Source organism: Myotis brandtii, unplaced genomic scaffold, assembly GCF_000412655.1.
Source record: "Myotis brandtii unplaced genomic scaffold, ASM41265v1 scaffold576, whole genome shotgun sequence".
Lineage (NCBI taxonomy): Eukaryota > Metazoa > Chordata > Mammalia > Chiroptera > Vespertilionidae > Myotis > Myotis brandtii.
In genome coordinates this window covers 1,540,840-1,566,528 of record NW_005370156.1, presented here as the reverse complement: position 1 = coordinate 1,566,528, position 25,689 = coordinate 1,540,840, and the positions used below count along the sequence as shown (strand labels likewise).

At 43.6% G+C, this 25,689-nt stretch overlaps 1 protein-coding gene and 1 pseudogene across 7 annotated transcripts in view; one reads left to right on the top strand and one right to left on the bottom strand.

The window, feature by feature from the left end:
• FRMD4A (FERM domain containing 4A) overlaps positions 1 to 25,689 on the bottom strand; it is a 608,042-nt gene that overhangs the window by 28,359 nt on the left and 553,994 nt on the right. For all 7 annotated transcript variants that reach the window (XM_014549925.1, XM_005878894.2, XM_005878895.2 and 4 more), the window contains 2 exons: positions 4,307 to 4,440; positions 462 to 584 (listed from right to left, as the gene is read on the bottom strand). In XM_014549925.1, the coding sequence (XP_014405411.1) occupies positions 462 to 584; positions 4,307 to 4,440 (257 nt within the window). The remainder of the gene's footprint in view (positions 1 to 461; positions 585 to 4,306; positions 4,441 to 25,689) is intronic.
• On the top strand, positions 13,358 to 14,299 carry LOC106728248 (annotated as a pseudogene).

The window sequence follows — 25,689 nt, the reverse complement described above, 5'->3', positions numbered from 1 at the left end:
CCCGCCCCCAGGACCTCCTGGTGCAGATCTCAGCAGATTGGCCCCCCCTTCTACCCGCTCCAGGACACCGTGTTCCGGTGACTTTACCCGCATGCTAACCAGTGGGCTAGGGCTCTTAGTAACCAGGGATGGGAGGCCATTAAAAAGACACGCAATGGGCATTATTAGAATGTCCTCTCAAGATTAACCTCACAGCTTGCGACAGGCCTATCCTGTCAGATAAACAACGCACACTAAAAGCAAAATGCTTAGGAACACTCAACTAGCCCGTCCTACCCTGGGAGCCACATACTGACCTATCTGCGAATGTAACCAGAGGCGAAGGGAAATACTGAGCAGGAAGGGGACAGGGCAGCTGGCACTGTGCGGAATGCTGCAGCTGTTACAGAAAACCTGGGAGCCCCAGCAAACAGAAAACGAGGGTGATGTGAGAGAACCCAACACCAGGAAGAAGGGCGCACCTCTCCCTTGGGCAGGATTTTCTGTTCGTCCAGCTTGAAGGCCGTCCCGATTCTTCTTCGAACAATGGGTGGTTCCTCCCCTGGGTCCAGAGGATATTCAACAGGCAGTTTACCCGTCAGCTCCTGCAAATGTGCAACAGCAGGAGGAGAGGCGGAATCAGGGGGCAGGTGCTTATTTCCAGGACACACACACACACACACACACACACACAACACACTCTTCAATGCACACATTCAAAATAGTACCTTTAAGCAAAATGCCTAAATAAGCGTTAATAAGAGTTTTTGAAATGTGATTTCATTTCTCTAAAAATGGATGAGAGCAATCCTTTTTTACAGAACAGATGCACTTTTGAAAAGTTCTGAAAGTAACTGTCACATAAACAAAGTTGCTTTAGATTTCATCATAAACCTTGCATTTCATTCATTTGTTAGTTTCCCAAGTGTTTCCTGCATGACCACTGTGTGCCAGGCAGGGCCACACACATCTCTGATCTTTCTGGCTCCTGTGCTGTGCCCCTGTACCCCATCCTCCCTCACTGATAGCTGAGATTAAAGTGTCTTCCACATAGTCTTTCTTAGGAAGAGTGGTGTCTATATGGAAAATCCCAGAAAAATGCATATGACAAATTAGAAACTAAATATAATAATTATTCCACTCAGGCCAACACTCAGGGAACAGGCTGAGCTTAAAAGACATTAAATGTACACAAATAAGAGTTTCAGTACAAACTGAAAATAAACCCATAATTTTGGCACATCTATTAAAACAGATCTGTTGAGTGTATATTTTGGGGTCTGAAAATCTAATTGTTATGAGTACAATGACAGTGAGCTTAGTTGACACATGGCCATAGTGACAATGACCCTGCAAACACTAGGTCAGTGGAATGAGTCCAGATTAGAATTGGGCTCCATATGAGGGGCTATGTCTGGGCTAAATAAAGATCAAATCTGAATCAGCAGCTAATCCATGTGGTGGAGCCAAGGTATCAGTTGCGAGGAGTCCCTTCCAGGGAAAGAAAGTCCTGGGAGAGCCACTGTGAGCTGCCAATGGCACAGGTGGCAAAGCCCAGCCCTGGTTTCTAGCCCCAAATCAATACCTGTGCTGCACAGACTCAAGGAAGAGCTCACAGTTCAGCATCGTCACGAAAAGCTATGGTGTCAGGTGGCCCAGTGCTAGTGTCCCACAGGCGGGAAGCCTGGACCAGCAGATTCCAGATGCTGATCTACCTTCTAAGACAGTAGTTCTCAACCTTCCTAATGCTGCGACCCTTTAATACAGTTCCTCATGTTGTGGTGACCCCCAATTTCATTGTTACAAATTGAACATAATTAAAGCATAGTGATTAATCACAAAAACAATATGTAATTATATATGTGTCTTCCGATGGTCTTAGGCGACCCCTGTGAAAGGGTCGTTCGACCTCCAAAGGGGTCGCGACCCACAGGTTGAGAACCGCTGTTCTAAGAGGAGGAGTGGTCTGGCTTCTCCTCCCACAGTTCTGTGTGTGTGTGTGTGTGTGCTCACTGGGGTGTGGTGTGTGCACTGGGGTGTGCGTATGGGCATGTGCAATGGTGCGTGCGTGTTAATGCACCTGGAGTGCACCAGCACCCCGCTCCCCGCTCTCCTGGGCAGTGCCCCTTCCATGCTCTGCACCTGAGAATGAGCCCTAGGCCTTTTTGTCCCGTGTAAGCATTCTAGAGGACAAAGGCAAATTGTCTGAGCGTGGAAGGCTCTGCAATCTTCCTTTCTGTTTCTTTCCTTTTTTATTGTGGTTCAAATGTTGCCAAAGTCCTATGTGTTTATTCTGTGACATGTTTATCTGATTCTCTCAAAGTCGGTTTATAAACAACATGCACACTGAGAATTCTATATTGTTAGGACTTTCTTTTTTCACCTGAAACTTATAAAAGGAGGGGAAAGTGGTTAACATGGCAAGTCTAAAGTATCTGTGGTTTTAAAACAAAATACTATGTTTTAAAAAACGAGACTACTGATTTTCCACCATCTGCTTGACGGTCTTTGACTCAAGGCCTCGATTCTCCACATTTAATCCGATTTCACATGTAGCCAGAGCCACATGAGGAAGGAGGATTTCACACACTGATGTGGGGCTTGGCTTGGTTCCTCTTAAATTCTCGTATTGGTATTTCTGCCAAATGCGTCTGCTCCACCCCATTCTGGCTACCCCGCTAGCTCCCCAGGGGACAAACTGCTCCCCGACATCCTGAGCGGAGGGACACGGTGTGTGTGGCACAGACAGAGGCTCTTCTGCCCAAGATTACAGAGGCGTCCAGAGACCAGAACGGGAGACGTCACAAAGCAATCTGCCCGGGGCCAGAGAGGGTATCCCTTCTGCTCAAGCTGTTTTCTGCTGTCAACATTATAAGAAGTGAAAGCTTTGTTTTCCTGATAATTGCTTTTAGTTTTAAGAGACACAGTGAGACCTTCTTTAACACATGCTAACTCTGCCCTGACATGTTTCTCCAATTTTCTGATGCTGACTCCCTGCTGGGTTTAGGGACATTGTCTATTAAAAACAAAACAAGTCTTTACAAATTATTAAATGCAGACGCCCAAAGCCATACTTTTTAAATTTTTTAAGCATATTCTTTATACAAATGCTGGTGGCTGCTGCAAACCAGAGGAGGACATGCTGGTCATCACCAAAGAGCCACACCTTTCCCTGGGAGTCTTGGGACATCAAGGAAAACCTTGCTGGGGACCCCTCCCTCTCTCCCTTCCTCCCTCCAGGCATGTGCTTTCCTAAGATTTGCAGTGGGTTTGTGCTAATGTGGGTCTGGTTTGAGTTGGCTCCGGTTTCAATCAATCCAGTACCTAATTAAGCCAAGTGGAAATGTAATGTGATTTCATTCTAAGCCCCTGGTTCATTTGGCCTGGGGCAAGGCACTATTACTGAGGGCAGGGGAATACAGTCTGGGAGCCTCTTTATACTTCCGATTCTCAACTGTTCACCAGTATCGCTCTGTGTAACATTATATGAACTACAATGGCTCCCTGGAGGGCTCCCGCCCTATCCTGTGCAGGTGCAAGCACATGCATACGCATGTCCATGCACACACACATGCACAGTAAGATGTATGACATTAAAAGTTCAATTCATCAAACATGCTAACAGAGAACTGCAGAATATACAAAAGAAGGTGGAAGCGGACATTCAAATAAATACAACAGTGGCCTGTCACAGCCTCTGAGTCCCAATGAAACCTGAGACCAGTGCAGACAGGAGCTTGAGGAATGTTCTATGCATAAAACTTAAAGATATCACTAGGCTAAGACTTCATTTTTTTTAAAAAAAAAAAGAGTGTCACATCAGATGAGTTTTAAAGGGAATTATATATCAAGTGAAATCCTGTTTCTTTATTGCTTCCCAGTGATTCTTTTCAGCATGATTTCCAAAGATATAGTATCTGAAACAGCCTCAAGGGAACAAAAGCCACAACAATCAACTCAGACACAAAGTCTTAGAAAATGGTGGCAAACCACTCCAGTCAAGGAGGTAATAACATATGAGAAAATGCTTTATGAACTAAGGGGCACCGTGCAAACATTATTATTTACAGGTGCTACCATGACTGGTCTCTAGTGAGGTCCCACTTGAGACTCAGCTTGCACGGGTACCCTGGTGTCCCAGGAACGTCACCACTTCTGTTTCTGATGGGGCACAAGACAGGGGTTGGCTATTTCCAACGTTTGTGTGTCAGGAGCTCTTGTTTGCCTCCTATGATCTCTTTGTAACCCACTCCCCTGTGTAAGTCTGTGAAGGGGATGAGGGCTCAGACAATACAGACTTCCCCAGGCAGCAACAGTAACTGCTTACGGCTTCTCGGAGGCAGAGTTTCTTGAGCTCCTCCAGCCGCTGGCGCAGCGTTTCCTCCAGCGCTTCCTGCCGGGACTTTAAGGCAGCCAGCATGTCTTTCTTGGCGGACTGAGAGCTATCCGATTCCTGAGAACCTGTCAATAAACAGTGGGGTTACTAGGCCAGCTCAGCGGGGGACACACATCTGGACCACTAAGAAATTTAACTGGAGCCTACACTGTGGACCTGGGATTTGCCTCAGGAATCAAGAAAGTGTGAAATAAAACAGGTGTTGCAAGGTTCCAAGTGTGAGGAGAGAATTCTCAGCAAGTAGTGGACTTTACAGCTGACCAGGGGCACTGGCAGGAAAATTTACACGTCTGGAAAAGAAGTTTCACTTTCTTGATTATCTTAAGATATGTCAGATACCTGTTTTAACTTCACTAGTGATGTTTAATAGACTTTGTACAATGAAGGGGAAAGTAAAATTCAAGCCAGTAATTTTAATACATAATTTAATTTTTTTTTCCATTCAAAAATGCTGATGGTTTGCCTTGGCTGGTATTTCTCAGTGGTTAGAGCATCAGCCTGCGCATCAAAGGGTCCCAGGTTCGAATCTCCGTTGAGGGCATGTACCAGGTTTCACAGGGTCACTGCCTCAGTCAGGGCACATGCTGGAGGCAACCAATCAGTGTTTCTCTCGCTCTCCCCCCCTCTAAAATTTCAATGGAAAAAATATCCTCAGGTAAGGATTAACAAAACAGATGCTGACATATATATACTAGTGTGTGTGTGTGTGTGTGTATATATATATATATATATATTTTTTTTTGCTCAGTACAAAGAAAATGCATGTTTAACATTAACGTTTTGGAAATGCAGACATGTATCAAAATAGTCCAGAAGCTAAGCACCCAAAGATAACCACTGTCATACATTTTCTTTTAACCTGTTTATCTAAGCCATACATTTAAAAAATAAAATTAGATTTTTATTGTGTTTTTTAACTTAATACTATATCATGAGCAAATTCCCTCTTAATAAGAGCAACACATAGTTTTACAATGTGGCAGAACTATCTGAATGATGATTCAAATAGCAGACTGATAGATATGAAATCTTTGTGGAAGGCACACTGTGAACCAAACTAGAGGACAATAAGCTGAAATGCCAACCGGAGAGATGTAGGTTAGAAGAAAGCACATTCTTGGCTGCAATGTTTGGATTCTGAAATTTCCTGCAGTGAAGCTATTATACCCTTTCACTTTGCTGGGGTAGGCAAGGTGCACTGGCTCCTGGAAAAGGAAAGGCTGAGTATTACTTGGCTTCTCATGCCCATGGTGGGCAGAGTGTTAGACACGGACAGGTGATACTGAGTGTGCCTTCGAAGGCCTCACATGATGCCAGTTGCAACAGAATCAAACAACATCGAACACCTAGGGAGGAATCTAATGAAAAATATGCAAGATCTCTACAATGAAAATTTTTGCTGAAAAATAAATTACAGACCTGAAATAATAGAGAGACGTAGGTAGTTGTGGATTCGAAGCTTGACACCATAAAGATGTCAGTACTTCAGGAATTAACAGAATCATTGCAATACCAATAAAAATTCGAGCAGGACTTTTGGGAAAGGGGGGGTTAGCAACTGTATTTCCATGTAAAGCATTTTTGAACAATTCAGTGAATAACAGATATGAGAATAATCTAATCAGAATTCCTAGTCAATTGGTCAGTTTCTCCCAATGGTAAAGAAGACATCTCAGAGGGCTTCCAGTCAAGATAGATGATGGAAATGCTGTGTTTGCCTCCTCCCACAACCACATCAAAATTAAAGCAAAATTCAGAACCTACATGAAGAACCACCTGAAGACTAGCTGAATAGAAGTCCTATAACTAAACATATATAGAAGAAGCCACAAAGAGATTGGTAAAAGGGGTGGAAACGCAGAACAGGCAGGTCCCACACCCACGCGTGGCGATTAGGAATCGAGAGGGACATCGGCTGCAGAGGTCCTCTCAGAGGAGTGAGTGGCCCCAGGCTCCCTACTCCCAGGCACCAGTGCTGGGAAGAGGTGTCCCCACAACATCTGTCTGTGAAAAGCAGCAGGAATTGGATCCAGGTGAGATGGAGGGCTGCTGTAGACCCAAGTGTCCTCCTAAAGAGCCAGAGCACAGACTCAACTTGTTCATAAGCTCACTCACTCTGGGCTTCAGTTCAGTGGCAGCATTTCAAAAAGCAACTGATGTACAGGGAGGAACTGAATTGACTAGATTCAAGGTGAGGATGGAGGCAGGTTTTGGAGTTATGGAGACTGAAATGCTGGCAGGCACCACTGCTCCTTTGAGACCTCTCCCAATCCAGCCAACTGGTACAGGTGGGCACCAAATCTGAGCTCTTCAGTAACCTGGATAACACTGTTTGCCCCACCTTGGTGATTCCCTGGGACCCCACCCAATTCACACACCCAGTCCCAGTGGCTTCCAGCAGATTTTCCATAGGAGCAGCCTACCTTGGCTCACACTAAAGACTTTCTTAAAATATCTCAAAGATTCACAAACCCCAAACAAGAAGCAGCTGGCCTCAGTGTGCCCTGTACTTTTTCTAAGCAGCCCCAAGCCTGGCATAAGCTACGGCCAACGTAGGCCTGGAACATAACTTCAAGTAAGTGGCAGCTGGCCTCAGCTCATATTGTGGTGTCTACCAAAGGGTCCCAATCCAAACAATAGTGTCAGCTGGCCTTGGTTCACAGCATAGCCGCTCCCAAGTGCCTCCAAGTCCAACACAAGAAGCAATCAACTGCAGATAACTTTGTAGCTCCCACCAGGTGGCCCTAAACCGGCCACAAATGGTGGCTAATGTAGGCCTGCACTGGAGCCTCTCCCAAGAGACTCCAGAGCAATATACCTAGTGGCTAGCTGCAGAACACAGCAGAGCACCCCTCCACCAGCTCCACAAACACACTCAAAGGGCCGATTCAGCTGGCACTAGAGCCCTGCTAAAGCAACTCCCAATCTGTGGGGTCAGCTCCTGTATGACAGCTTGTCCAATGTACAAGCTCTCCCTTCACAGCCAGTCCACCTGAGGGTCAATACCACTGACTGATGTGCCAACAGGAATCAAAGTTCAACTACAACAAGAGACCACACAAGGGACACTCCTAGAGCACCTAGCTCAGGTGCACAGGAAAATTGTGCCACTGGGCCTCACAGGACACCTACTACATAGGTGACCATCAACTTACAATAGACTGCTATAAACATAGCTTGGTACATATGAGGCACATGGTAACCACAAATCAGAAATCCACAAGAGAGATATACAAGAGAAAAGAAAACAAACAAAACACTATAGAAAGTCATCAACATACAAGAGAAGAGAGCAAGAGAATAAGAAAGGAACAGAGAAGAAATAAAATAATCAGAAAACAATGAATAAAATGGCAATAACTACACACCTATCAATAATTACTTTAAATGTATATGAATTAAATGCTTCCGTGAAAAGACACAGGGTAGCTGAATGGATAAAAAATAAGACCTGCACATATGCTGCCTATAAGAGAGCCACTTCATACTGAAAAACACACAGAGATTAAAAGTAAAGGAATAGAAAAAGATATTTTGTGCAAACTGAAAAAATAAAGCTGGGGTAGTAATACTTATCTCAGACAAAATAGACTTTAAAACAAGAGCTGTAATAACAGACAAAGAAGGACATTTCATAATGATAAAGGTATCATTACAATAAGAGGATTTAACCCTTGTAAACATCTACACATCCAACATAGGAACACCTAAATATATAAAGCAAATATCGACAAACATAAAGGGAGAAATCAGCAGTAATACAGTCATAATATGGGAAGACTCTGGGAGAGATTGAGTTGTGTGGCAGGGATCTTTTTTCCCTCACAGAACTGTAACACCCCTTCAACATAAATGCATAGATCATTCAGACAGAAAATAAAAAGGAAACAGTGGCCTTAAGTGACACATTGGACAATTTGATATTTTTAGGACATTTAAGCCCAAAGCAGCAGAATATACACTTTTAAAAAGCACATGGAACATTTTCCAGATAGACCCCATATTATGCCACAAAACAAGTCTCATTAAATTTAAGAATACCGAAATCACATCAAGTGGTTAAAAAAGATGGCAGTGGAGTAGGTAGAAGTTACACCCACCTCCTCCCAGGTCCAAATTGGAATTATAAATAAATTATAGAACAATCAACCTGAATAACCAACTGAAGAGTAACTGAATAAGAAAGGAACAGAGAAGAAATAAAATAATCAGAAAACAATGAATAAAATGGCAATAACTACACTAATTATTTTTTATTTTAGAAAGAAAAAAGAAGGGAGGGAGGGAGGGAGGGGAAGAGAGCGAGAGAGAGAGAGAGAGAGAGAGAGAGAGAGTTGATTTGTTAGGGATCTTTTTTCCCTCACAGAACTGTAACACCCCTTCAACATAAATGCATAGATCATTCAGACAGAAAATAAAAAGGAAACAGTGGCCTTAAGTGACACATTGGACAATTTGATATTTTTAGGACATTTAAGCCCAAAGCAGCAGAATATACACTTTTAAAAAGCACATGGAACATTTTCCAGATAGACCCCATATTATGCCACAAAACAAGTCTCATTAAATTTAAGAATACCGAAATCACATCAAGTGGTTAAAAAAGATGGCAGTGGAGTAGGTAGAAGTTACACCCACCTCCTCCCAGGTCCAAATTGGAATTATAAATAAATTATAGAACAATCAACCTGAATAACCAACTGAAGAGTAACTGAATAAGAAAGGAACAGAGAAGAAATAAAATAATCAGAAAACAATGAATAAAATGGCAATAACTACACTAATTATTTTTTATTTTAGAAAGAAAAAAGAAGGGAGGGAGGGAGGGAGGGGAAGAGAGCGAGAGAGAGAGAGAGAGAGAGAGAGAGAGAGAGATTGATTTGTTGTCTCACATATTTATGTATAATTGGTTTTTTCTTGTATGTGCCCTGACTGGGGATCAAACCCATATCCTTGGCATATCAGGACGGCACTCTAAGCAACTGAGCTATCTGGCTAGGGCCTAAACAAAAGTTTTATAACCAAGGTTTTACAGAAGAAGACACATCGTTACTTGTAGGAAGGGAAGAGACAGGAAAAGGACTGTCCTCAAACCCAAGTGTGGTGGTTGAGAACATGGACAGATATCTCAGCTGCCAGAATCCCTCCTGAGGAGCATGGAATCTCCATCCCGCTCCAGGCTCCCCAGCCCAGAGCACCAGCCAGGAAGAGAAGTCCACATAATATCTGGCTGAGAAAATCAGTGGGGATTCTATCCCCCAAAGAGAAACAGCAGTCTTCTAGAAACCCAGATTCCTCCTTAAAGGGCCAGCAAGAGCAGAACAAAGTGAACCAGAGCTGTATAAGTACAGACTGGGTTGTGTGGCTCCAGGGTGAGAGCTGAAAGGCTAGGGCTGGGTCCCAGTGCTCAGTCCCTTCCTATACTTTCCACAGTTGCTATCTTTCCTTGGTTGAGCACGCACCTCCATACTGCTTCAGCCTGAAGGAATGCACTAAACCCACCCTCCCAATTCCCAGTCACCCAACCCGCAGAGCTCATACCCTGAGGGAGGAGTCAGCTGCTGCAGAGCCCATGGTGTAGACTTTTTTCGAGGACTCTTGAGAGAGAACTCAGGGATGTCAGAGATTGACTTCTGTGGCTCTGGAGTGGGGGCCATACCCAACCCACCTCCCACACATTATAGGCCCTGACTGTCCCCCATGGGAGATCCACCAGCCCCATGTTCGAATATTGGTGGTCCCATCCTAATGAGCTCATGCCCTGCGCTGGAGAAAGCTGGCTCTGGCCAGCCTGGACCCTTGGTGCAGACTCTGTTGGAAGGCTCACAAGGAGGCCGAGGCAGATTCGCAGGAAGACTGAGTTGTGTGGCTCTAGGGCAGGAACCATTTTTCCATAACAGGCCCCACAGGGGATGTTGTTCTTGTGCAGAGCACTCCCTTCACACTGCCAAATCTTAATTAGCTGGCCTCATCCTGACAATTCCCTGACACTCCAACCTACCACAAAAGTCTGTGGGCACCCGATTTTGGTGTACCCTGAGACTTTTGCTAAGTGACCTCAGACCCACCACTAGCACTGAGTTTGAATCTGTATGAATCTGGTGAACACCACTCACGCCTACCTGTGTGTCACTGAAAACCTACTAATGCAACTTGCCTATGGCCAGAGGCTCTCTCAATGACTGAGCCTAACAGGCAGTGGGCAAGTGGAGGCGGATATCAAGGTGACTTGGACATTTTGTTGATCTGTTCCTGGGCTCTGATCTGGTGTCAGCTTGCCTTGGTGTGTAGCTTGGCCCCTTCCACAGATACCCAGTCCTAGCAGAGGCAGCAACAAAACTGTGGATCACTTTGTAATTCCAAACAGGTAGTCCCGGGCCTGCAATAGGCAATGCCTTACACTGACCTGCACTGGAGTCCCTCCAGAAGGCCCCAGAACCAATAAACACAGTAGCTGGATTCAGACCATATCAGAGCACAATCCATTAGCTCCACAAGCAGCACACCAAAAGGAAGAGCTCAAAAGGCACTGGACCCTGCTGGGGCAAATTCCACTTTGTTGCATCAGCCCCTGCACAGCAGCTCATAAACTGTGGTCAGGATCGATCTCCACAATCAGCCAGCCTGAGGGTCAATGCCACCCATGGATGGCCAACTGCAATCAAGATTCAACTACCACAGGAGTTCTCACATGACCCACAAAGGGACATTCCTGATGTACTTGGCTTAGGTGAACAGGGAGACTGTGTCACTAACCTTCACAAGATACCTACGACATAAGACCACCTACCAAGACTGGGAGGCACAGTAGATCTACTTAATATGTGGAAACATTTACAGAAAGGCATCCAAAGTGGGCAGACAAAGAAACACACCCAAATGAAGGAACAGGAGAAATCCCCAGAGAAAGAACTAAATGAAATGGAAGAATCAATCTACCAGATACAGAGTTCAAAACAATGATTATAAGGATGTTCAAAAAATTTAGGGGAAGAACACCCATTTTTGATAAAAAATCTCAGCAAAGTGGGAATAGAGGGAGTATATCTCAACATGATAAAGGCCATATATGACAAACCCACAGCCAACATCATACTCAATGGGCAAAATCTAAAACCATTTTTCCTAAGAACAGGAACAAGACAGGGATGTCCACTTTCACCACTTTTATTCAACATCATACAAGAAGCTTTAGCCACAGCTTTCAGACAAGAAGAAAACATAAAAGGCATCCAAATTGGAAAGCAGAAAAACTATCATTATTCGCAGATGACATGATATCGTACATAGAAAACCCTAAGGACTTCACCAAAAAGCTACTAGGTGTAATACAAGAATTTGGCAATGTAGCAGGATACAAAATTAACACCCAGAAACTGATGGCATTTTTATACACTAATAATGAATTCTCAGAAAGAGAAACTAAAACAAAACAAACAAACAAACAAAAATAACAATGTCATTTACCATTGCAAAAAAAAAAAAATTAAGTTACTTAGGAATACACTTAAAAGATATCAAGAAAACAAAGAGTTAAAAGACCAGTACTCAGAAAACTGCAGGATGTTGAAAAAAGAGAGAGGAAGATATAAACAAGCGGAAGAATATATATCATGTTCATGGATTTCTAGAATTAACATCATTAAAATGTGCATACTACCCAAAGCAATCTATAGATTCAATGTAATCCTTATTAAAATACCAACAACATATTTTATAGATCTAGAACAAATACCCGAAAAATGTATATGGAACCAAAAAGACCCCGAATAGCCACATCAATCTGGACAAAGAAGAACAAAGTTGGAGGGTTCACAATGCTGGATATCAAGTCATACTACAAAGTCACTGTACTCAAACAGCATGGTACTGGCACAAGAACAGGCATATAGATCAATGGAACAGAACAGAGATTCAAGCCATTAAGCTAATTAATATTTGACAAAGGAGGCAAGAGCATACAATGGAGTAAGGACAGTCTCTTCAATAAATGGTGTTGAGAAAATTGGACAGATACATGCAAAAATAAACTGATACCAGACCACCAACTTACACCATACACACGAATAAACTCAAAATGGATAAAAGACTTAAATGTAACTTGTGAAACCATAAAAATCCTAGAAGAAACTATAGGCAGCAAAATCTCAGATCTCTCTCATAGCAATATGTTTGCTGATACATCTAGTGAAAAGAGTTTTTAGGGGTAAAATAGGCAGGTTTAGGAAGTGTCAGGAATTAGGGGGCCCATGGGGGAGAACCACGGGGCTGCAAAGCTGGGAGCTGCCAGAAGGCATACATGCACAGAACAAGGGGCTGGGAGCTGCCAAAAGGATACATTTACAGAAAGAAGGGAGAGGAAGCTACTCATTCACAGAATAAAGAGGAAGGCCACAGGGAATAGAAAAACAAAAGAGAGAAAAAGAGGGAACCCCACGTGGGGTTCGAGCTCTGAAGCTGCTATAGTGACCAATCAGAGGGGATATCAGGACACAAAGAACTGCAGCCTTTATAAACCTTAGAAAAGAGGGACTTAGTGGGTCTCTCTCCCCCTACCCACGTGAGAGTCTGCTTGTTTCCCAATACATTCCCACCTTTTCCTATACCACCTTTTGTCCATGGCTTCATTTTTCGAATCCACCTGGACAAGAACCTGGGAAATTACCTTTGCATCCTGTCCAGAGGTAAACAACACATTCCAGTTCAATTTCCCCAAATGGAACTACATCAAAATAAAAAGCCACTGCTGCACCTCTGCTTTCTGGCCCAGCCAGTGCCCGGGATGACTGAACTCTCAGCCCTACCTGAGTGCTGTGCAGGCACACTGCAGGAGAACTCCTCTTCCCAGGTTGTGGAAAGACACTACAAGCCCAAGGTGGAGGTCAGGAGTAGCAAAGAGCTCCTGTTTTAGCCTGTGACCATCAGCAGGAATGAGGAGGAAAAGATTCTGATTGAGGGCTCCATCAGCTCTGTGTAGGTCAGCAATGCTGTGAAACAGGCTGATGAGATTGAGATTTTATGCCACAAGTTCATGTGATTCATGGTGAAGCGAGCAGAGAATTTCTTTATTCTTCCAAGGAAACCAGTGGAGGGTATGACATCAGTTTTCTGATCACCAGCTTCCACACAGAGCAGATATATAAACATAAGTTGTTGGACTTTGTAATCCACTTCATGGAAAAGATCGACAAATAGATCAGGGAGACGAAGCTGTCGGTCAACACCCATGCCAGCATTGTGGCTGAGGAGTTCCTCAAGAATTTTTAAACATCTGGCTGGATCTCATGGCCTTCCCCATAGATCCGTGTCTCTGCGAATGCATCCTGGAGTCACTTCTCGGAGCAGCAGAGGAAGCGGAGGAGGGGACCTGGAGTGGGGTGGGCATTGGATGTGGGAGGCGGTGGTGTGCGTGCTAGCTAGCAACAATGCAGCAGTGGACCTGCCCCAAGGCCACACGCGCCTGGTCAGGCTGGCTTCTGCTGTTCAGTCCCCGGGCTGGCACAGATTTTTTAAAATATCTTGAAACTTAAACTCTGTGCTTGTAGAAACTGTAACCTTTTTGTCTTTTTTTTTTTTTAAACAAACAACCCACACTCCAGTGGCTGTGACGGGTCCCAGTAATTGTACCTTATTAGTCGTTGTGGGTCTGGGCAGGCCTGGAGCCAGAAGGGGACTACTGTTCCTCCCCCAAGACACCCCACGGGATGGAGGGATGTTTCAGACTCCAGTTCGTCTCCCTTGCCCTATGATTCTCAAGCCTCCTTGGGTCCAGGAGAAGCGGTGGCCAGCTTCCTGAGCTCTGCCTAAAAATGGCCACCCAGTACTTGATGGGGACCAGGGTTGAACATGGCTACCAGCCATGCCTAGGAGCTAGAGCCAGAAAGCCAGGCAACCTCTGACCACAGGGGCTACTTCAAGCCCGCCCAGCTGAGAGAGGCCACTGTTCCCCTGTCTGTCAGTGCAGTGCCTGTGCCAGAGGTGGACAGGTGAGTCCTCTCAGACTCCTGGTTGGGTCTTCCCACCCGCTCTGGCTCCTCTGATCCCATGCTCCCTGTACCTTTTCTTATTCCGGCAGATCCTCCCTCCCCTGATTAAACTCTCTTCTTGCCCCTTTGGGCCGCATGAAAAAAATTAAAAAATAAAAAAAAAAGCTTTTGCACAGCAAAAGAAACCATTAATACAATGAAAAGGAAGAAGATATTTAGCAATGATACATCTGATAAGGGGTTAATATCCAAAATATATAAGAAACTCATACAACTTAATAAAAGGAAGACAAACAATCCAATTAAAAAATGGGCAAAAAACCTAAATAGACACTTTTCCAAAGGGGACACAGAGTTTCCTAAGAGACATATGAAAAAATGCTCAGTCACTAATCACCAGAGAGATACAAATTAAAATCACTGTGAGGGATCACCTCACACCTGTCAGAATGGCTACCATCAACACATCAACAAATGACAAGCGCTGGCGAGGATGTGGAGAAAAGGGAACCCTAGTACACTGCTGGTGGGAATGCAGACTGGTGCAGCCATTATGGAAAACAGTATGGAGTTTCATCAAAAAATTAAAAATGGAACTGCCATTTGACCCAGTAATCCCAGTTCTAGAAATATATCCTAAGAAACCCAAAACACCAATAAGAAAGAATAAATACACCCTTATGTTTATAGCAATTTATAATGGCTAAGGTCTGGAAACAGCCCACGTGCCCATCAGTAGATGAGTAGATAAAAAGGCATGGTACATTTACACCATGGAATACTATGCAGCAGTAAAAAAGAAGGATGTCTTACCCTTTGAGACAGCATGGAAAGTATTATGCTAAGTGAAATAAGCCAGTCAGAGAGAAACAAGTATGATATGATCTACTCATATGTGGAATCTAAGGAACAAAATAAACTGATGAACAGAATAGATCCAGATATATAGAAGCATGGAAGAGACTGTGGAATCTCAGAGGGAAGATGGGGGTGGGTGGGAAGAGATTAACCAAATAACTTGTATGCACATATGTATAACCTATGGGCACAGAAAATAGTGTGGTGAAGGCCTGGGGTGGGGGTGGATGTGGGCTAGAAGGGGTCAATGGGGAAAAAAAGGGGGTATCTGTAATACTTTCAACAATAAAGATAAATTTAAAAAAAAAAAAACAGATGAAGACACTACAAAGAAAGAAAATTTTAGGCCAAATCAAGGATGAACTTAGATGTAAAAATCCTTAACTAAATATTAGCAAGCTGAATTCAACAATATATTAAAAGATCATATACCATGATCAGTGGGATTTGTTCCTGGTATGCAAGGTTGGTACAATATTCACAAGTCAGTAAATATAATGTACCACATAAACAAAAATGACCATATCAATAGATGCAGAAAAAGTATTGACAAAATCTTACATCCATTCATGATAAAAACTCTCATCAAGGTGAAGACAGACGGACCATAACATAATAAAGGGCACATATGACAAACCCACAGCTAACATCATACTCAATAGTGAAAAGGGGAAGGATTTTTCTTTAAGATCTTGAACAAGACAAAGATATCTACCCTTCACCGTTTTGTTGAAAATAGTATTGGAAGCCCTAGCCACAGCAATCGGACAAGAAAAAGAAATAAAAGGCATCCAAATTAGAAAGAAGTAAAACTGTCATTTGCAGATGATATGATACATACAAAGAGTACAAAGAGAACCCTAAAGATTCCACTAAAAGACTATTAGAACTGATAAATGAATTCAGCAAGGTAGAATACATAGTTAATATTCAGAAATTGGTTGTCTTTTTATACTTCAATAATGAACTATCAGCAAGAGAAATTAAGAAAACAATGCCATTTATAATTGCATCAAAATAAAATAAAATACCCAGGAATAAATTTAACAAGGAGGTAAAAGACCTGTCCTCATAAAATTATAAGACATTGAAGAAGAAAACAAGAATCAAATGAATGTAATCATATATCATGATCATGGATAGAAAGAATTAACATTGTTTAAATGTCCATACTACCCAAAGCAATTTACAGATTCAATGCAATTCCTACCAAAATATCAATGGTGTTTCTCACAGAACTAGAACAAATATTCCTAAAAGTTACATGGAACCACAAAAGACCCTGAATACCCATAGCAATCTTGAGAAAGAACAACAAAGTTGGAGGAATTATGCTACCTGATATTAAGTTATAGTACAAGGCTATAGTAATCAAAACAGCATGGTACTGGCATAAAAACAAACACATAAATCAATGAAATAGAATGAGGCTCAGAAATAAATCCACAGCCATATGGTCAGTTAATCCGTGGCAAAGGAGGCAACAATATACAATGGGATAAAGATAGTGTCTCCAATAAATAGTTTTGGGAAAAATGGACAGATATATGCAAAAAATAGACCACTTTTTTACACCATATACAAGAATAAATTCAAAATTGATTAAAAACAAATGTAAGACGTGAAACCATAAAACTCCTAGAACCAAACATAGTTAGTAGAAGTTACATATTATTCTTGGTAATTGTTTTTTCAATATGTCTCTTTAGGCAAAGGAAAAAAAGGAAAATTAAACAAGTGGGACTCCATTTAACTAAAGAGTTTTTGCACAGCAAAGGTAACCATTAATAAAACAAAAAGACAGCCTACTGAATGGAAGAAGGTTTTCATCAATGATAAGGGATTAATATTGAAAATATACATACAACTCAACACAAAGAAAACAATCAGTATCAGTATATTTTGACTCCAATTTGGGCTTTTTTTCTCCCTCACCCCATTCTAGTGTGAAATAGAGAAAATATGTAACTGCAGGAGAGTATAATCTTTATGCCTCCACAGTGGCTCGTAAGTATTAACTGGAATAAACAAACAAACAAATGTTGTCAGTCACACTTGGATGCTCTAGTCAAGTTGTACCTCATCTTGGTAAAGAAATCTAGTACCTGTAAGTCGTTTCTTTATAGTGCCTACCTTCCAAACCTTTAATCATTTTGGTACCTCTTCTTTGGATTTTGTCATGCTTCAATCACAGGTTTCCAAACTCAACAGCAATCCTGAGCAAAAGTGTGCCTCTTAGGAAGTCTCCATTACCTCATGTTTCTTAGACACTAAATTCACATGGTGTTATGTTCATGCAACACACAGCCAGACAGGCTCCCCTTTTTGAATGGTTCAGTCCAAGTGCTCTCCTTCCTTAAGTCCATTACCCCATGCTATCAGTACTATCTCCAAGTTTACATCCATCTAATATCACATACTAAGTCACTTTGAATCTTCTCTGGTTCTCGTCGTCATAGTCACCAATTACATTTGAGAACACAGGAACTACTTATGAGGTATGCTCTGTTCTATCATCTGAAGAATTAATAAGAATGTAAAATAATACTGGAAGGAAGTCATACTTTGGACTGAAAAAACAGGCCTGGGGAAACTTGGGTCCAAGAAAGATGAAAGGATCTCTAGCTCACGTGAAAACTTCATTGTTTTCCCCTTTCACACCGCCTAGCCTCTCCATAGGAAATGATGCTGGATGCAGTCAAATATAAGAATTAATCTGTTCAAGGATGGCAAAAGTCACACAACATTAAACTCTGGGAGGTAAAGCACAATGTTTTTAGATCATTTTGTCTCCAGTTGTGGGATTAGTTAAGCTTTGGTCTTGAGTTATAGGGCTCATTAGCACTACCTAAATTATTTTATTCATAATAATTAACCTAAATACCCAACCCACATAAGACAGACTAGATGGCTCAAGAGGCCCTCTTCATGTCTGGCACCACTAAGTCTAGCTCTTTTACTCCTTTATTCTGGATATGGCTTCATGAGAAATGTGGTGCAGGGCACCAAGTTAAATCTCTGCAAACTGAGCCAGCCTGGGCTGGCCATGTGGATTTCCATTTTAGCCATAACGATACCTGAGTGGAGGGTCAGACAGTTCTGAGTTTGATGAACTCTAAACCACTTACTAGATGTGTGACCTTGGGATACTGACCTGCCCTCCTTAATCTATTGTAAAGACTAAGTGAAATAATGCATATGACACCACTGTGTGTGCCTGGAATAAATAGGTAACTCCTCAACCTTGGGTGAAGATTTAACATGAGTGAGTGCATATATATCCCTACATGTACATCACACACACACACACACACACACACACACACACACACAGACAGACACACACACACACACACACACACACACACCACAGAATTAGAGAGAGAAATCATTGAGACCACCTCTTCACCATTGCTCAAGGAGATATGCATTCAAGTTCATGTCAGATTGCATCTGAAAGAGGTTCCCAGTGCCTCTGTTTCTCTAAAGGAAAATCCCCTGCTCTTGGACAAGGGCTCTGAGTTCTCCAGGTGACTTTATTTCAGAGCTTGTGGGATCTAAGCCTGTGGGACGTTACCTGCAACCAGGCAAATATGCCAATCATGAGGAGAAGTGGCCAAGTTCCTAGTGACAATGATGCCTCAGTAACGGTTCCATAGAAAGAAACCCAAGGGCATCAGAGAAGGAGCCCCAAGTGGTCTGTGATGTTGAGGAGATTCCCACGGCATCCACAACAACCCTCTAGGCATCCCCTGAATGGCACAGCTGACTTCCTAAAGGGAGGCCAGCAAGTTAGCCAGAAAGCAGGAGGCAGAGATTCCCAGCTAATTCCCTGAAGAGACAGTGATTCCAGGAGACACCCAATCAGGGAAGGGCCTCAGGGGCTCTGGTCTATGGGAATCTTAACAAACTAAAGGATTGTGACCATGTCCAAAGTGATTCTAGACACAGAAATCATTTCAAATCAGCACATAGACTTGCCTAAAGGTACAGAAACTCTCTGTTACCACGATTTATCCATTTCCACTTATTTTAACCCACACAAATCGGCAAGAACACCCCAAGGGTATAAATTTAGCCCCTCAGAAATTAAAAAGTATAAGTCTAATCTTTGAAAGGGGCAGTGAAGGACAGGAAAGAGACCGGATTTCCATCACAGACCTGCTTCCAAGGGTATAAATTTAGCCCCTCAGAAATTAAAAAGTGTAAGTCTAGTCTTTGAAAGGGGCAGTGAAGGACAGGAAAGAGACCCGGATTTCCATCACAGACCTGCTATTGAATGTGTAAAGCCTCGGGTTACTAACTCTGGTAGTCATGATGTTCCCTTCTAGAAATGACCAATTAACCAACCTCCAAGAGCCCTCCAAACCTGAAGAATCTATTACTTAATAAACCACTTACTTAGGCAGTTCCCTCGTGCCTCTGGCGGTGATTTTTGCAGCTTGTACAAAAGTATCCTCACATCCAGTGCCACCTTCCCTCTTTCCCTTACGATTCCCGCCTCTAGAAAAGACAGGCACCCTGCCAACTCCAGTCTTTCCCCAGTGACTGCGACAATTTGCCTCAAATTGGAAGGGAATGTCTAATGATCAACCAGCATGTAAAGAATTTATTTCGTCATCTTATCAACAGTCCAAAGCAAATACTTGTATGCTAAACAGATTAATCGGAGCTGCCTTTGGGACTATAAAAGTAGGAAGATAGAAAACTACTGGAGTCAGAAGTGGGATCTCAAAGCTTATGAACTGACTAAACAGTGGCCAAGTTACTTCAAAAGGGCTGTCTACCCATAATGAATGGGTCAGGAGGCAAAGAACATCAGAGGTGATTTGAATATTTTTGGAAGATATAAGTAATACATAAATACTTTCTAGTTGTTAATAGAAGTTTAGAGCAGTACCAAGTGTATAGGAAAGAGTGACCTAAATATGGTTTGGAAAACATACCTTGATCCTGTGGCTTCCTGAGGCTGAAGTCCACAGTCTAGCAGTTTAGAGGGAACAGGTCTGGGCTTATGTCCCAGCTCCACGACTTACTAGCTGAAGGGCCTGGTAATGTTACATGACCTAAATCTCAGTATCCTCTCCTGTAATATGGGAATAAAAACAGGGCTTCTTCAAAGGTTGGGAGAATTGGATGAGATAATACTTGACAGATGCTTAGAACAGAGTTCAGAACATAGGTGCTACGTGAATATTCGTAGTTATTTGTATTAAATAGTGTTCCTGGATGCATACATTCAGACAACTAGTGAGCAGAAAGGAAAAAAGCAAGTGGATTTTTACAGAATTCCTTACAGGAGCTTCCCACATGTTCCACTTCATTTAATCGTCACAAACACAGAGTCCCGTTTTCATAGAAGTCACCGGGAGGTAGGAAGGCAGAGCTGGGATTCCGACTGGGCTCTGTGTGGGCTATACTGCCCCTAGAATGGAAACACCACAAGGGTAGGAACTTCCTGTTTTGGTGACTGCTGAGTCACCATAGTAAATGGTGCAGTGTGCAGTCACACCTGCATGTCCAGCGCCGACCCCTCCCACGTGTTGTGCGGATGGACATGCAGAGCCGGGAGGTAGGAAGGCAGAGCTGGGATTCCGACTGGGCTCTGTGTGGGCTATACTGCCCCTAGAATGGAAACACCACAAGGGTAGGAACTTCCTGTTTTGGTGACTGCTGAGTCACCGTAGTAAATGGTGCAGTGTGCAGTCACACCTGCATGTCCAGCGCCGACCCCTCCCACGTGTTGCGCCGATGGACATGCAGAGAAGGAAGGAGGAGGTGGAACCAGGGAGGTTCTTCAGACATGCCAATGAAACATGTCTCTGGAGCACCTTCGTGTGCAGGTGGGTGGGAGACCGATAACTAGACCGGATCCCAGCCTTGAGAGTCCTGTCCTAACACGAAAAGCTGCCCACGTGGGGGAGGCAGGAGAGAAGCCCCGGGAAGGTGAGAGGCAACAGCTGCCACACAGGGAAGGAACCCCAGGCTGGTACCAATTAGACAACCTGGGAGCTGGCGGTCACCCTAGTCTGGTCTGCGCAGGTGAGGTGCTCCCTGTGTTTCACCCGCAGGAAAACTAAGCGTCAGATCAGTTCTCTAGTGAGCCCCTCCACCCCAGTTATGGCACAGTAACTACCAATCTGAATGATACTAGGCTGAAAATATAATCTTGTGTGTGTTTTTGGCTACTTTATTATGTTTCAATCAAAATCCAAAGGATTTTATAGAAATAGGCCACCAATAATCTGGCCGGGGAAGAGGAGAAAAAGATCTGATCTCAAAGAAGGTAAGTTCTATCAAACAGGGCCAGGAGAGTCTGGGTGACGTGCTCTAGGTCAGAGGTCATTTTCAGTGGGTATCTGGGAATCTTTTGAGTGAGCGCCCGGTGCTGTGGAGGTTTTATTGGTGAAGATATGGTGAAACCTGTTGTGCTACCTCTGGCAGTTTCCGGAGAAACTGCCCCATCCAGCTGGGGAACTCCAGACTTCCCCCAGTGGGCAGCCAGCTCCCTGGGCAGGACGTGTGTGTGTGTGGTATGTGTATGGGGGGAGGGTGCACACACACACACACACACACACACACACACACACACACAATCTCCTCTCCTCCAGGATATCCTTGTTCAGCTGTGAGGGAGAATCTGCTCCAATCTTTCAAAAGCCCCTGACTACTCAGCGCAGGATATGAGCGTGCATCCTACGAAGAGCATGTTCTCAGGAGCGTGGCACTCTGTGGTCACACAGCTGGAATACTGATGACCCGCCCACTGATCTCAGAAGAAAGAAGGGGTGCTTTTTTTCTCTGAGAGGAGGGGAAATTGAAACAAACCACGCCCCAAAGAGGAAAGAAGTCTGTTGTCCTGAAAGTAAGTGAAGGAAATGACAATCTGTATAGGCCTTCAGGGAAAATAATAAAATAAGGCACATTCCCGGCAGATCTGTAAAAGTCGTAAGGACAAGTTTTGGCAGACACCCAGGAGTGAATGTGCAGGAAGGATCTGAATTCTCCTATGTGATGAAGAGATATTTATTTGCCATACACATCCTCAATTACGAATCCCTCACTTAAAAGATGTCCTGGGAGACAGTATGAAACAATGGCACACCGCAGATTTCAAGGTACACACGTGGTCCCTGGAGATGGGTTCAGAGAATAAATGTGATTTTTAGCATGAAAACTGCATGCTTGGCACACTTGTCATCAGGGTCAGAAATTGTAAAAATAAAACAGTTCCTTTGAAACAGTAGAAATGGAAGATCTTTGAAAGGTAAGCACCTTTGATGGTAGCTAGAGTGTCTGGGATGGCTTTCTCACGTGGCCAGATGCCAGGGCTCCGGGCACCTTCACCACAGGGTGAAGAGCACAACTATAATATGAGAGAGGGCAGGGAGAGAAGGGGGGAGAAGAGGCGGGGGGGGGAGAGGGAGAAAAAGAGAGAGAGAAGAAATTGAATAGTTGATCATAAAAATTAGCAGCAGCATCTGGTAAAATACCTAGTTGAAACTACTATTTATGAGTAACTCATACGATTTCCATTTCTTAAACTGTGAAATGAGGGGCTTATCTTTCTGGCTCCGAGACTGTTATTCTATTGCAATACTGAGAGGGCTGGCCTACACGGGAACAAAGCAACGCCTGTGAGAGCTGATGTGGTATTTCTTTTTCAGTGTTTAAAATTTCATCATTGGAAAATCATTCATTTAGGTTACAAATTGCCATTCTGTTCGATTCTCTTTAGTAGGCAAATACTCCTTTACTAGGAATACCTGAAGGCATAAATACATCAGTCTAAACTACTTTAGTGGGTTTTATTTCCCCAATATCAGAGTAGAAAGGAACAAACATTTTATTACTCAATTTTGACTCAGGCCTGTCCTGCTCTAACAAGTCCAGAAACATCCATCCCACAGAAGGAGATTTCACAGCCCTCACTGGTGGCACGGTCCAGCGTGAACACGCCCTTGGCTGTGGCTGCAGGGCTGTGCCCATCTACAGAGCCCGGAGGTCAGGACCAAAATGAAAGCCCTTGGCATCCTGCTGCTATGGGGACAGGCAGCTGCTACATAACAGAGAATGTGGAGATGCTGGACAGAGATGCAGGAGTGGGTAAAGTGAGAACAAAAAAAGAAAGGATGAAGACAAAGAGAACAACAACACACCAAAAACCACATGACTGATACCAGCATAAGGCAGTGTGTTTTGAGCGGAACAAAGCCACGGCCATAAAGCTGGCAGGCGCCGATCAGACCACTTGTCTGTATGGAGAGATGAGATAGCTGGCATCCTCATTGTTACATTAGTTATTAATAAACTTCCTCACAATGGGAGGAAGTGCTAGCATTCAGAGAATGAGAATGTGTGAGGCGGTGAGTAATGCATGTGGACTGACCCCAGGTGAAACGATGCCCCAGGCCTAGCACAACACGGCTTTTCCAGAACGGAAAATATCAGAGCTGAGGGGTAACAGCAGACCGCAGGTTGTGTGTGTGTTTTTTAAAACCCGCATCATCACCACATTCTTTACAATCCTGCTGATCACAGTGAAGGTAACTCAACTGCCATCGCATTCCTGTTTATAGTTACAACATGTGTGATTTTGGGAGGGAATGGGTGACTTATGCCTCTACATTTCTTTTAAAAAAGGCTACCTCAGTCTTTTGTCCCATTTATTTAAGAAAGGGCGCACAGACATATTTTGTGTTTGGGTGGTTATTGCAATGAGGCACATGGGCCTGCAGAACACTGGGTATTTCCTAAGCGAGTTGGTGGCTGAGAACAACAGCTCATCGCCCTTGGCGGCTGCACTCCCACTGAAATCCGAACTGTTCTGTGCCAGCAGGTCCCCGGAACAATGCTGAGGCCATCCCACGTGCGCTCTCTCCCACTTTCAGAGGAGCTATGAACAACAAATCAGTTGTCATTTTCTCTGTTTTGTTATTCCATTTTTTTCTCCTCTGTGATCCTTTTTAAGATTTCAAGAAATGGGGGTTGGGAAGAGAGGAAAACACCCATCCAAGTTCCCACAATAAAAGGATTTCAGATACTTGAACTCTGAAAACTCCATAACCAAGTGATGTGAATTCATAGCTGTCCTCTCAAACTCTATCTGAACCGCCACAAACTGGTGACCTAAAACACCGATGAGCAAAGCAATGCTCCCTCAGGGCAGAGAGAATCCAGTGGCCTCTGCTCACCCTGCATTGGTCAGTCAGCAGGCTTACTGAGCACCCACCTCGCCAGGCCTGTGAGGCCAAGCCAAGCCGGGCTTGTGAAGGGCAGGGGTAAGGCTCTGCCGGCCTGGCTTGGAGAAGCTGCCTCAACATCCCCTCTTCCAGGGGCCGCTGGGAAGCCAGGCCATCTCTCAGCAGATGTGACCCGAGGACAGGATCCTCACATCCTTTGGAAGCCTGGCCACCTGAGTCCCTTCACACATGGATTCAGGACGTGTTTTCCATCAACTTCCTCAGCTCAGAATCCCATCCAGACCTGGACCAGGAGGTGAGGACCTCATCCCTTTTATTCTGAGACACGCCTTGCAGCTCGGACTCAGAAGGCTCTCTATGGTTCTCTACTAGGATATGGGACTCCAGGTCTCACACAGGGAGACCTAGGTATCACCACCAAAGAAGTAAGGTGTTCTGGCCCCAAGCCGTAATACATCGCTTCAGCGTGGATCTTTTCTATTTGAAATCCTAGCTGCTGGCTCATGGCATGAATAACTGTGAACCTTTGACTTCTTTAATAATACCAATGAGGTCTCATCATTTCTTTAGCATCTTAGATCTCAGATGCCATGTACTGGACTTCAATAATTTTAGAGGTAATCATATGCTCTTCGTTCAAAAGGAAAATCACCTTCAAAGTCATGAATAGCTTGGAAATATTTTATCTGCATTTATCTGAACACTTTTCCTACGAAGACAGATGGCCAACAGGTACATGAAAAGATACTCAAAAATAGTAAGCAAACTCTGTGAGGAGAGGAGCTATACTTTTTTGAATGCTGTGTATAGTCCCTACCAAATTTTGGGAGCTAGAAAATATGCTTGTACCAGAGAGATATTACAGTGTTACGTGGCTCAGTTATACCACAATTTGAGTGCAGACAAAGATGGAAGGATGAATGAAAGATAACAAGAATGGACATGATTTGCAGTAGGAGCCTGATCTGACAAGATGAACCTTTAAAGGTCTAATACCAGCATGACAAAAGTGACACAGTACAACCTGAGGAAAAATGTTGGCAGCAAGTATATGAGAGTTCTTGGCAGGTATATGAGAGTTCTTAGCAGGCCCAAGATACCATATATTCTGGGAACATAGACGGTTCCTAAAATGAAGCACATGCAGGATTCTTACTAGTACTCTTTACAATTTAATTTCTGGCTGGCCTGGCCAGGTAGCTCAGTTGGTTACAGCATTGTCCCGATTAACCAAGGTTGTGGGTTTGATCCCCGGTCAGGGCACATA